Genomic DNA, 14,379 nt, shown 5'->3' on the forward strand with positions numbered 1-14,379 from the left:
TTTGAAGTCCATTTCCCTGTGTTCCATTTCCTATATTGTATAATAATGTAAGAAGTATTGTATTTGAAATGTACATGACCCTATCCAGAAAATAGGTTATTTATTTTTTTCCCCAATATACTAAATTGTTTGCACTTTAATAGTACTAGATCTACAGTTGATAGAAAAGTGTGAATTTTGTCTATAGCCCGAATTTTATATTTCTAACAAGTAGAATACTTGTCATATTGATCTGTTTGGGATAATGATGATTATGATTTATGTCACTGTCAATACCATTACGAAATTCATATGCATGCTTGTTGGCTAGTAATCATTTGTTACATAACTGAACTTTTCCTAGTTACATTGCGAGTCATTTTTCCACACACTCGTGCAATGAAATTTTATTTTACTTTAACATTTAGTTTTGAAGGTAGTTGGATTAACCCTGTGTTGTTTACAAACTAGATAAAGTGGCTCAAAAGTACTGCAAAAGGAGGTCAGCAATTTGAAAGGAGGCCAATACCACGGAAAAATATAATTGTGGTAGAAGAGTGCACTCTTCAGGACTACAATGAGCAACATTTTAACTTATTACGTCTTTTCCCTTTCAAGTACATTGCCTTTTGACATTAAACTGTGTCACTAAAATAATGTACTCAGTTTTATATAATAGTATGAAAACTACTGAATTTTGTTCCAACAAAGCTGAACTTTCCTAATCAATGGTTTCATTTAAGTATTGCAGTCAGCATTGTACAGGGGCTTGAAATTTCATAAAGACAGCTAAACAGCATGGATCAGAGCAACAATGTATATGTGAGGTGGAATAAGCATCAAGCTACTTCGATGTCTCTTTTTGGTGGTCTGTTCGACAGTGAGAGGTTAACAGACTGCACTATTAGTGCTGAGGGGCAACATTTGAGAGCGCATAAAATAATTCTTTCGGCTTGTAGCCCATACTTAGAGGAACTGTTCACTGAAAACTGTGAGAAACATCCAGTCATTATCCTGCATGATGTAAAATATGATGTACTTAAGGCTTTGATGGACTTCATGTACCATGGTGAAGTAAATGTACTGCAAAAGGAGTTTAGTGGTGTTCTGAAACTCTCAGAGTCCCTTCAGATAAGGGGTCTGTCTCGCAGTGGATGTATAGATGATGTCAACATATAGAAAGGGAGTGGAAGCAATGCACTATCAGTACCTCCCGAAACTCTCCCATTTCGACCTGCATCTGTGTCATGCTTTACCCCAGCTCAAAATGAAGCAGAAGAAAAGATGCAGCCATATAGTGAATGCTATCAAACTGTGTTGTCCCAGGAAAGAAATTCTGTGGAAGTAGACTCGGTTCCTAATCCCTTTCGAAAGTACGAAAAAAATATTAATCACTGTGGTTCTGATCAGAGAGCGGGCCGAAATGTATTCGAAGGTGTCATTACTCGTGACTGTGATAGTAATTGTCGACTTCCATCTCGTCAGCAAATACTGTCTACATCAAATAACCCTACTGTTGGAGCAGCTTTCAGTCCAGTCCCCCACCATTCTATGCGCAGTCAGTTGCAGATCTCCCGTGAAGAATTGACTTTTGATCTGATTGTTGCAGAAGAGGAACAGTTTTCAGCTCCAGAAACAGTATTAATTCATCAGAAACCAGCAAATTTGAATGCACATCCAGAAGAGATACCATTAGAAACAAAATCTGAGGTGCCTGATAGTCACGTAGAAGTAGTGGAAGTACAGGACAGTGATGATGATCAGGATGATAATGGTGGTGATTATCCTGATGATGATGACAGTGCTCATGAAGACATTGTGGAGGGCAGGACAGTGAGTGAAGATGTTTCACGTGGGGAGAATTTTCATACTGGAGGAATGAACAGTCTTCAGTCTTTATTTGGCAGTGATTATATGCATAATGTGACATTGGCATCATCTCCCACTGCATTACACTGTCGATTTGTTTGTCACAATTGTGGGAAGTCTTATAAATATCATAGAGGTCTAAAAAGACACTTGAAACACTATTGTGGCAAAGAACCTCAGCTTCAGTGCCCTCGCTGCAACAAACATTGTGCTAGGAGAGATGAATTAAAGGCACATATGTCTACTAGTCGTTGTCAGATGCAAGGAAAGTATTGCACTCTTTGAAGGCAATGGTTGTTAGCACAGAAAGGGAGTGAGTAATGTTGGGCGAATTTCTGGTCATCATTGAGCACTTTTTTGTGAGTTTTTACTTGACGAATGGCAGCTTTGTGTATAAATTACTTGAAGTGATGAAATCGAGCACTGTGAGAGTGTGAAAATGCCCCTGAAATACGTGAGAGGTGTTGCGGCAGTTGTAAATGTATTTGAAAATGATACAGAGACTTTACAAACTAATGACACTTGCAGATCAATTAAGAAAATTGCTACTTGTTGTCGAACAACTCACGAGTTGTGGAATTGTGTTCAGATTGCTTATCCTTTTCATTATAATCATTTTTTAGATAAGGACTTTAATTAATGTAGTGGTCATCCTCTGCTGTTGCTGTGAAAACAATAACAGAATCATGAGAGCTGGTATGTTCTCAGCTTGTTACTGTAGCATAATTTTAAATTCCAGAAATGTGAATGTTTACACAGAACGTTGAAACTTTATACCTTCTCATTGGAGGAAAAACGTTTGGATTACTGCTGTTTGGTTCTCAGATATAAAAAAAAATCCCTTCACAGTTTTTGTAGTATTTCTTTCCACAGAAAAATGTCAGTGCTTTCAGTTTTACTGTATTTTCACATGTCACACCAGAAAGGAAATATTTATTGCTACTGGAATTCAAGGAGTTAATAGGAGCACTCTGTTAAGATTTTATTTATGTACTGCTAACAAAAAATTCTAAATGAGAAATTATCTTACAATGATAAGTATCTGTTAATAGTTCTCAAATTTCAGTTCCAAAACGTCACTGTCCATGCACACATTTGGCACAAAAATAAAATAATTAACACGATTGCTCAGCCTTCGAGGCAATCCAGTCTGGCAAGTCAGTCCACCATTGTACCGATCGGGCATGACTTACAGGATATAAGCACGTGTATAAGATCCATCTGGTTAAATTTTGTGAAATATTTGACAAGTAATTAAAAGCTCAGGTAATAATTGTGCTAGACATACCAGAAATTGTCAGAGTATGTACTCAATAGATCCTACTGTCCCCACACCCCTCCACCTTACAGTTTCTGCCCGATGTCCTGTCACAACCTCCCTTTTCATGTCCCCCACCCTCCTTGTGTGCTGCTTGTCTTTCCTCATCACTGCTTCTCTCCTCCTCTGGTCTCCATTTTATCTCCCACACCCCATCTCCGAATGCTGCACCTGGCAGTTTTTTTTTTTTTTTCAGGCTGTGGTCTAGTCCCTGCATGCCCCACCAGGCAGCACTCCTCTTTCCCCTCACTCTTACCATGTTATCCCTTCCCCTCCTCCTTCGTGGCCTACTCCAAATTGCTATACGTACACGTGACAGTCGCGTACCAATCAGAGCTGCTAGTGGAAGCAGTCGTGTATTTTAGGTACGTGTGCGTGTCTGTGTGTGTTTTTGCTGAAAAAGGTTTTGGTCTAAAGCTATAATGTAACAGTCTTTTTAGTTGTGCTTGTCTGCATCTCATAGGGTCATCTTTGCAGTGAATGGAAGCCTATCCTTTTCCTAACATTGTTGATATTCCAACCTGGAGCTTCCATTGTTTAAATTACATTGGATATTGCTGAGAAGTATATGAAACTATAAAGTTTTAAGCATCTTTTTATTTTGGATTTTTCCTGTATAATGCTTCAGTTTCAACAACAGTTCATTTGAGACCGCCTAACTACAGTTAACTGATTGAACTTTTTATTTGGCACTCTTAACTCAATTAAAACACTGGTACGAGTCTCTTTTTAGGTAAGGAATGCTTGCCTCGGATCTGGCAACCAAATCCTAGTTGTTTCCAAAAAATTGTGGCTATAGTTACATTAATAAATAACAAAATGTTGTTTAATTTATGAAGCCAGCAATATAAAACTATTCTTAAGCTTAGAAAAACTGGATGTTGGGTTTTTATATAAAAAGATGTTATTTTCACATTCGATGACTTTGTCTACTTCAATTTTCCTGAAGCTACAGCAATTTTGTTGGCAGTGTCCGTGGTCTTATCTTTATCTATTGTACCATATTAAACACATTAGGGCTACTATTGAGGAGGAGGCTTATTCCCCATGTTTAACCATGTTTTGCTACAAAATGTTAACTAAACAAAAACATGTTTTTGATTGTAACAATTTTCTATTTTTCAATTCACTTCCAATTTCTTACAGGCTTCACTCTTACAAAATAAAATCTAGATGTGGTAGCAGGTGGAGCATGAAGTGCAATTATACAAATATTTATTCTTAAAATGAATTAACATACAATTACAAACAACTTGAAAAACGAACAAGTTAATTTTGTGATCACTGTTTACTATTTTATATGTCCCTATATTTGTTCAGAAGTAATTCTACAATAAGATGAGATATGTGACCTTAATAAAACAGTAAAATGTAATTAAAAGTTAACAAACTCATGCATGAAGACATAACGTAAAGGTCTAATTTCACAAGGATTTATGTATTTTGTACGGTGCACTGTATATAACCTTATTTTTGATCAAATTACTGTTTCTCTCACTCTCCCCCGTCCCTCCCCCATACCCCCACTCCCCCTTCCTGCCATCCCATCCCCGTCCATCCTGCCTCTCCCCCTCCCTCCCCCACCCCCATCTTTAGCCCCTCCCCCTCTCACCCATTCCCTCTCAACCGTCCCCTCCCTCTCACCCGTCCCCTCCCTCTCACCCGTCCCCTCCCTCTCACCCGTCCCCTCCCTCTCACCCGTCCCCTCCCTCTCACCCGTCCCCTCCCTCTGACCCGTCCCCTCCCTCTGACCCGTCCCCTCCCTCTGACCCGTCCCCTCCCTCTGACCCGTCCCCTCCCTCTGACCCGTCCCCTCCCTCTGACCCGTCCCCTCCCTCTGACCCGTCCCCTCCCTCTGACCCGTCCCCTCCCTCTGACCCGTCCCCTCCCTCTGACCCGTCCCCTCCCTCTGACCCGTCCCCTCCCTCTGACCCGTCCCCTCCCTCTGACCCGTCCCCTCCCTCTGACCCGTCCCCTCCCTCTGACCCGTCCCCTCCCTCTGACCCGTCCCCTCCCTCTGACCCGTCCCCTCCCTCTGACCCGTCCCCTCCCTCTGACCCGTCCCCTGCCTCCCCTCTCTCCTGTCCCCCTCCCTACCCCCCTCGCTCCCGTCCTCTCTCTCCCGTGTCCCTCCCTCCTCTCCCCGACCCTCCCACCACCACTCCAGGACCCTATCCTCCCCTCCCATCCCTGCCGCCCCCTCCCCTCCCATCCCTGCCGCTCCTCCGCCCTCTGCAGCCCTCACCTGCCCCCTCACCTGCCCTCTCTCCCGCCCCCTACCCTCCCCTCTCTCCCTGCTCACCCCCCTCTCTCCCACCCCCTCTCTCCCACCCCCTCTCTCCCACCCCCTCTCTCCCACCCCCTCTCTCCCACCTCCTCTCTCCCACCTCCTCTCTCCCACCTCCTCTCTCCCACCTCCTCTCTCCCACCTCCTCTCTCCCACCTCCTCTCTCTCCCCCACTCACCCCCTCAAGCATGGTCCTCTCTCCACAATAGTGGTCAGCTGATGACTGTTAGGCTTGTGGCATAATGCCGAAGTGGTGACCACCAGCGAGCATTTCTTGATGGATACAGGCCTCGGGCAATGCCATGCACTGTCTGCCATTCAAATTATATATTTTCTTGATGTTTTTATAATGTTTCACTCCAGACAAATCACAGGCTTTAATTAAATGTTTCCAAAAACAGTATTCTCACCAAACAAAAAATATTTTTAATTTAGTTTGTAAATGTAATGTTAGTTCATAAGTGACGTATGTGCCAGATGCAAACTGCTGGTTAGTTGCCCTGCAGGCTATACGAACATCGTGGGTCCTACCATATCACTGTTTTATCCTGTGATGATGTAGTATGTAAATTTTGCTGGTAAATACTCGGGTTACTCTTGTAATGGATACAAATCAGATATGTTCTAGTACATAAGATTTTTGACATAGTGTAATAGGAAAGTTGCATAGCATAGTGTGTACTCTTATTTTACTTTTATCTACAGATCTATGTACAAAAGATCTGAAGATGGTTCACATGATCTAAAACTGATGATTTAAAAAGAAAATTAAAGCATTATACGTGGACAATTAAGTCTACTTTTCAAAACAAGGCATTGCAGCTCTACTGATGACGTTGGCAGTTTTTGCATAATTTTATTGATTTATAACATTTGCCTCAAGTGTGATGTTTTTATTATTGCTTTATATGTCAGTGTGGCATGGGAAAATTTTGTCAATTTAGCCTTGACAATTTACTAAAAGCTGCAATGTGTCTTACAATTTTTTTTAAATTACATTAAATAAATTGAAACTCGCATCGGAGGCAAGCATGCCATTGATTTATGGCACGTAGAACAACACACAACATTAAGTCTCTACTCTTCCACTGAGCTTAATTTGTAGTGGAGTGGTTTGGGCTGTCAGAGGTACTTGCACTGCTACAATATTACCCTTAACACAAATTTTATTGTATTTAACTTAGATTCTGACACATTTAGGGACAGGCTAAATTCGTATTACGGAAATCACAGGAAAATGTACCACATAGTGTTTATTAAATGCTAAGTTCAAGAAATCGCCAAGTGATTGTGTGATTAATAAAGCATCTCTATCAATTATGTTTAGCAAAGAACTACAATTTCACAGAATCACAAATGTTGAGTCAGTTACCTAATTAGTTAGAATATTAGGATGAACAGTTCAAAGTAATTCACCAAAGAGTCAGAGAAAATGAACAATTTAACTCTCTCAAAAAAATGTACTCGGAATAATAGGAAACCAGTTTTCCTATCAAATATGGACTCTTGACACTGTTGAGTGATTTTTGCTGGAGAGGTAGCGTAGATACGTGCACATTTAGCCATCTTCATGCAACTTTGATCTCTTCAAAATCTATTTTAGAGGAATGAATTTTGTTACTATTCTTGTTGGGACTTACAAGAGTTATGGCACAGATAAGCATACAAAATGGCTGGATTTCCTCAAAATAGTGCGTTGCTGCAAACTGAATATGCATTGTTTCACTAAAAACAATTAGACTAGTAATGAAGATAGAGCACTCAAATTGTAGATGTTCTATCAGTTAAGTTCATGTGCAGTTTCTATATACAGTAATTATGAGAATGAACATGAAATTAATGAGTTCTTAAAACTCAGAATTTGGGAGCTGTTGAAATCTGATGTCTGGTGTACAGTAACAATATTCTGAACCATCAAATATAAAGTCCATTAACTTCCACGTTTTGTTCTTCAATCACTGTGTTCTTCCTCAATACGTAAGCATGAGTTTCTGTTCTCTTGATACAGTCCATACTTTCTCAAACTGTTGCAGCCGTGGAAATCACCATTATTTTTGAGTACGTCATCGCTAACACAGGAATTGACAAACTGCCCTTGTTAACTTTGCTGTGTGGGGTACTGCAGTGAATACATGACTGCATTTCTCTCTCTCTCTCTCTCTCTCTCTCTCTCTCTCTCTCTCTCTCTCTCTCACACACACACACACACACACACACACACACACACACACACACACACACACACACACACACACACGTTGCTATATTTAACAGGAGGAACAAGCTGTAATTTCACTGGACATTTACTTAAGAATAGTACATATTGCCTTCACATATTTCGTTAAATGGCCAAGGGACATGAAATGGATTGATGTGAAGAAATTGGGAACCTCATAAAATGACGTCACAGCAACTTTGAAGACTTGGTCCAAAAGCTTCTCCACAGTGGAATATTTGTTTCATGATGCTTTGTAACTTCAAGAGCTTTCTCTTTAATAAAAAAAATCATTATTAATGTTTGATATGTTTTCCTGTGATTTCTGTAACAAAAAAATTTCTTTTATTAATATGTGTCATAATGTAATTGATTAAATTACAATGATGTATATGCCAAAATGTAATATCATAAAAATGTAATTATCGATGCCAATTCCAGTAAGTGGCATTTTTCGTATTGTATGTTGTGCTGTTTCACAAAAGAATGAATAAGTTAAAGTTTATTTCATTTAATTTATTGTAATACTGTAAATTGTCTGGGCCGAACCAATGCAGTTTTGCCACTCAATCTCAATACAACAACAGTGAGTAGGAAGCCTCCTGATCAGGCAAGGTTCTGCCAATATGTTTTCCTACACTAAAGATTGTACATATGTGCTAAAAAATTCAACAACAATCATCCTATTTGGGTCACTTTTCAACAACATTTATGTGAAATAATTATGCATTCTTCTTCATTTCTCATCATTTCTGGCCAGTTACGTAAATGGACATTGTACCGTACACTCATGCTTTGTAAATAATTGTGTAACTTGTTGTTCCTGAAGGTAATTGGATTAACATAAGATTGTTTACACACTAGGTCAGGCGCTCAGAATTTCTGGAACAACTGTATCTGCAATTTGGAGGAGAATCTTTGCCATGGATTATCTGTTATTCACGAACGAGTGAAGATTCCGCTCTGCTGAACTTGGAGAAAGATTGCTTCCTGCATGAAGATGATCAACTTGTAGATAATTCTTTTCCTGTTATTCAAAAGGAACTGAAATTTCCTTGTCACTGAAGTAGTTCATCCAGCTTTATACAAGAGTTTAAAGTCTTGCGAAGACAGCTAGGCAGGATGAATGAAAACAACAATGTTCATTTGAGGTGGAATAAACATCAAGCTACTTTGATGTCTGTTTTCGATTGTCTGTTGGACAGTGAGAAGCTAACAGACTGCACAATTAGTGCTGAGGGACATCATGTAAGAGCACACAAGATAATTCTTTCTGCATGTAGTCCATATTTTGAGGAACTGTTCTCTGAAAACTATGAGAAGCACCCAATTATTATTCTGCACGACGTAAAATACAATGTGGTGAAGGCTTTGATGGATTTTATGTACCGTGGTGAAGTAAATGTGCCACAAGAGGAGCTTAGTGGTATTCTTAAACTCTCGGAGTCCCTTCAAGTAAGGGGACTGTCTGGTAGTGGATGTGTGGAAGATGTTTACATGCAGAAAGGCAGTGGAAGAAATGCACAATCAGTACATCCAGAAACACTCTCACTGCAACCTGCTTCTGTGTCACATTTTGCCTCAAATCAGAACAAGGCAGAAGAAAAGGTGCAGTCATTTAGAGAAAGCCCTCCATGTGTGTCATCCCAGGAAGGAGGTTATGTGGAAATAGACTCCATTTCTAAATCCTTTCGAAAGTACAGAGAAAGTATTAATCACTCTGGTTCTGATCAGAGAACAGGCCAGAATGAGTTTGAAGAAGTCATTACACCTGATCTTGATAATGTGCATCAACTTCAATCTCAAAGGCAAGCACTGCCCACAATCTGTAATGCAGCAGATGGATCAGTTTTCAGTCCAATTCCACATCAGTCTGCATGTAGTGAGTTGCAGAGCTCCAGTGGGGAAATGACTGTTGCAGAAAATGAGCAGTTTCTAATACCGGAGGCAGTATTACCTGACAAAAGGTCAGCAAATCTGAGTACACACCAACAAGAGGTAGCACTTGAAACAAAATCTGAGGTCCTGGAGAGTCACATGGAAATTGTAGAAGACCTTACTCTCGATGACGACGAAGATGACGATTACCTTGCTGCTGACGATTATCGTGAAGATTGTAACAGTGCTGAAGTTGACATTGGGGAAGTTGGCAGAGCGGGTGGAGGTCTTACATACGAAGAATATTTTCGTGCTCAAGGAGTTAACAATCTGCGTTCTTCGTTTGGTAGTGATTATTCGAATCACATGACTTCCACAACACCCCAGACGGTATTACATAAACGGTTTTGTTGTCAGTCATGTGGGAAGTCTTACAAGCATCCATCAGGCTTATGCAGACATGTGAAGCTTGAATGTGGTAAAGAACCACAGATCCAGTGTCCCCGCTGCAATTATCGGTGCTTTAGGAGTCATACTCTTAAGAAACATATGACTACTCGCCGATGTCAGATGCGAGAAAAGTGTGCACTTTTTGAAGAAGGGGTGTGACAGTATAAACCAAACACAAAGAAAAGAAAAAGTTCCTGATCATTGGTGAGGATTTTTTTCTTTATCATTGGCAATATGTATGTGTAAGATGGATGAAGCACCGATTCTTTGCGCTGTGTGGGTACAAATTCATCTCTGTGTAAATTGTCTGCTATGAGCGTGTTTTAAATTGGTTGAAACTTGGCAGTCTCAATGTTTTTTAGAGTAATTTTCCCTGAGAGGACTATTACTTTGTATTAAATGAAGTAATTATGTCAGTACAGATGTTGTGTTCTGATCTGTAATATATTCTGTTGTAAACAGAAAGATCTTAAGTATATCAGTATAAATAAAATAATGTTGAAAACCTTACTGAATTCTGACAGCTGTAATATCCCCTTGAATTTCTAGCTAATAATTATGCCATCTTAAAGGATTCATCAGTCATAAACTATCTGTTTGTGTAGTGTCAGAGCGGTATAAGATGAATGGGCTCATAAACTTTTTGTGGGAAAAGCAGTTTCGTGGCTGAGAATTTTTCTGGCCTTTTTTTTGTCATTTTTGCCATCAGAATGTAATTCAGCTTTCCTAGAAAGAATGTGTAATATAATTGGATAGATAAAAAATTTACTCTCCAGGCAGAGGCAGGAGCGAATACATACAAAGATTGAGGAAACGGGCAAACTTTCAGAACCAGTGACTTCTTCTGGCAAACTGATTGATGGGGAAGGAAGAGGAATGAAGGCAAAGAACTGGCAAGGTTTAGGAAATCTGCATAATTACAAAAAATGCAGCCAACACTTTGGGTCAGGGGAGACTTAACTGTACGGGATGAGAAGGAAAGACATTTTCGTCCACATTCAAAGTCACTGAGCTCCCCAGACCAGACCAGTTCAGTTTTCACGGCTTCTCTGCTACCAACACAGTACTAGTATGTGGTACCTCATTTCATACTGGTGAGTGTGTCACTTGTGACATCTAATTGTCAGTTCCACATTACATAGTGGTGTCCAGATACTTCATATCAGGTAGTGTATATGTTTACAAAGAGACATTAGTGTGTGCCTAATATCCTCATATATTAACACTCTTGGCTAAGACTGACAACACTTTATTATTACGGGAATACTGGCTGGTAACTCTTTGTGTTATGGATTCGCTGTTATGGTAATAATTGAATAAAGTTATTTTTTGTTGGCGAATGTTGCGTAGACACACTCGTATAGCGTCTCAACAATCTTCCTCAGCACAAACATTTTGGTAACAAATAAAGATTGTTGCAGCAAGGAAAAGTGCTGTTAAATCATACTTCATTGTATTTTGCTACTCAGCTAGTCAATTAAAATTCTTTGGTGTGAAAATGTTCACATATTCTGAGCTGACTTAGGCTGATTACTGTGTGTGTATCTTACAAAAAGGAAACTACCTTTTTGAAGCTTTGGTTATGTAGCATATACGACTATAATTTTGATAAGATAGTGAATCACAATGTATCTGACGGTTTCTGTTGCATGTCAAATTAATCATTAAAAACATATTCACAATGAATATAAATCTTGATTTTTAATTTTCTGCAGAGTTAGTTAGTTGTTTATCGTTGAGGTGCCTTGTTATTTAGTACAAAATTTTAATTGAACCAAATACTATTTTTGATTGGAACACTTTTGATTTGCAACTCACATCTTAGTTCTTATGATCTTTGCTATTAAATACAAAATGTAGACCCATTAATGTGCAGAGTGTCCCATATAGTTTTGCAAATATACATTTGTAGCACAATTGAACATACAATTATGAACTCTTCTAAGTAGTAATTTATTTTATAGTCACTATTAACATTTTGTATGTCCTCATGTCTCTCCCCCTTGGTGTACTCATTCAATGATGGCTGTGAACTTTGCAGGGAATTTCAGCACGTCCTGATCTTGTAGCTTTCTGGGAAACACTTCCTATTGTAGCATCTGACAACTGATTTGATGATTTTGATATTCATGGTTTCATTCAGTCAATTGAAATATTGATTAGTTTGTCCTTAGTTTTAACGGTGAAGAATTTTGGTAAATGTTCAATCACTTCACAGGAACCTTCATATGGTTAGGTAAATCCAGTCTGCACCTTAAAACTCTGAAAAGACACATTATTTCCGTATTTAAGAGATTTATAGATTAAAGAATTTTCTTTGACCTTGCGAGAATACTCTATATGTTTTACATGGTTCACCCTTTTCCCCAATACCATGATGTAAGTCAGAAGTCCCATTGTAGTATCAAGTTCATGGAATAAGTCCCCAGGTAACTTCAGTGAAGTACCATACAACATTTCTACTATCATAGTATTGCTTTCATTCTAGAAGGGCAATGAAAGCCAAGTAATATTGTGGGGTATTATATTACTTCATTTAACTGTAGCATAGACCTGTTTGGCACTGTCCTTTGTATATTGAAGCCTTCGAATTTTTCTCTTAACCTGTTCATAGTATGCAGTAGTTCTAATCACTTGGTAGCCACAAATCTTTGCTAAGGCTCAGGATATGTTACATGGAAACTGTGTTCCTTGATCTGTTGACTGTTGTGGTATTCCTAAACTGGTAACCCTGGAATTACTCTCTGTCTGATTCAGTGTTTCAAAGGGTTACCGCTTCTGTCCAGCTATTGATTCAAATCAGAAAGTAAGTAAATCAGAGTGAGGTAGAGGACCCACTAGGTCAATATACCATCTTCTTTTGCAGCAGTGTCATGAGGACCGACCGTCTTGTGATTTATATAGCTGAATACATGTGCTGCCTGCAGAAGACTGGAAGGCTACTAGACACGTGGATCTAATGCATACTATATGTTTTACTACTTTTGGCATGCCACTTGGTTTTGTATAAAATTTCAGAAAATTTTGTGGAGATATGATAGGAATTAACTGTATCAATTGTTTCAATACACATTAAATGCCCTTTCAGTTCCAACTGACTGCTGTCATGAGTTTGTTTGCTTTTGACATCAACCAGAAGGTGAGAATGATGAAGAAAATCAATGCTAAATATGCTTTTATGAAATCTCTGCAAAAATAAATGGCCATAGAAAGTTTCTTTTTTAATCCAAGGTCAGTATGTAGCAATTGTGAGCAGTGTGTTGAAATTAGAGAACCACGAGTTGCAAACAGTTTATATTCAGCCCCTTTTGTGTTGTCAGTTGTGGGTGCTGGTAGGAAAGAGATGTGGGCTCCACTGTCTACCAGAAACTATCATGTTGAGTTGTAATGTTTGACAAAGGAGTGATATTGTGGCCTGTAGCAAGGTCTGAGGCAGATCATTTGTCCGCTGCTGTCTCTGCCACTTCCAATTTCCCCAGTTTCGCCAGTCACAAGGCTGAACACATTTGTCTGGCTGGCGATCTATGCCGAAACAAAAATGGCAGTAGCAGTACTTCACTTTTTTATATCGTCTTGATTGTCTTCTGCTCCTGTTACAAGAATATTGTCATTTTTTAATTCTGTTTTCTCACAGCTGACTTCCTATTTTGTTGATTTGCAAGTGCAGTTCATGCAACTGTTATGTAGGATCTACAACTGGTGACAACTTCTGTGATGAACTAGATTAACTTCATTAAGTGATAGCATTTCCTTCATTTGGTCTTCTGTGAGAGTGAATTTATCTACATCAACTTCAGAAATAGTTAAAATACATCTGATATTGCTGAGAAATATGTCTGACTGTAAAGTTTCAAGAATCTTTATCTGTAGGATTGTCCTGCACAGTCTTTCATTTCCAACAACAGTCAGTTGGTTTCATATTGCCTGAGTGTAGTTAACTGACTGGTCTCTTTATTTGGCACTCTTAACTCACATGAAACACTGCCAAGTGTGTCTCTTTAGGTAAGGAATGTGGCTACCATATGCTAGTTGTTTCCAACAAATAATGGCTACAGTTGAATTAGTAAATAACAAAATTTTGTTTAACTTATTAGCTAATAATATGAAATTGTTCTTAAGCTTAGAATAACCAAATATCAGGTTTTTTAAAATGTAAAATGGTGTTATTTCCGTACTGATTCCAGTGATCTTGTCTATTTCAACTTTCCCTGAAGTTGTAGTAGTTTTGTTGGTAGTGCCCATAGTTTTTCCTTTTTATATTGTACCTTATTGATCACTTCAGGGCTACTACTTGAGGACAGTTATTCCTTGTGTGTAACCATCTTTTGGTACAAAATTTTAACTAAACAAAAACCGGTTTTTGATTGCAACACCTTTTATTTC

General features: G+C 39.0%; 1 protein-coding gene across 8 annotated transcripts in view; it reads left to right on the plus strand.

Moving 5' to 3' along the window:
- Positions 1 to 14,379, plus strand: part of LOC126424529 (longitudinals lacking protein, isoforms N/O/W/X/Y-like) — a 288,869-nt gene that overhangs the window by 46,175 nt on the left and 228,315 nt on the right. The window contains exon 3 of one of the 8 annotated variants that reach the window (XM_050087267.1): positions 8,533 to 10,506. The exons of the other annotated variants lie outside the window; for them this stretch is intronic. Coding sequence (XP_049943224.1) covers positions 8,791 to 10,155 — 1,365 coding nt within the window. The 5' untranslated portion in view covers positions 8,533 to 8,790 and the 3' untranslated portion in view covers positions 10,156 to 10,506. Of the gene's footprint in view, positions 1 to 8,532; positions 10,507 to 14,379 lie in introns of those variants that run through there. 8 annotated transcript variants of the gene reach the window in all.

Source organism: Schistocerca serialis, chromosome 10 (genome assembly GCF_023864345.2).
Source record: "Schistocerca serialis cubense isolate TAMUIC-IGC-003099 chromosome 10, iqSchSeri2.2, whole genome shotgun sequence".
Classification (NCBI taxonomy): domain Eukaryota; kingdom Metazoa; phylum Arthropoda; class Insecta; order Orthoptera; family Acrididae; genus Schistocerca; species Schistocerca serialis.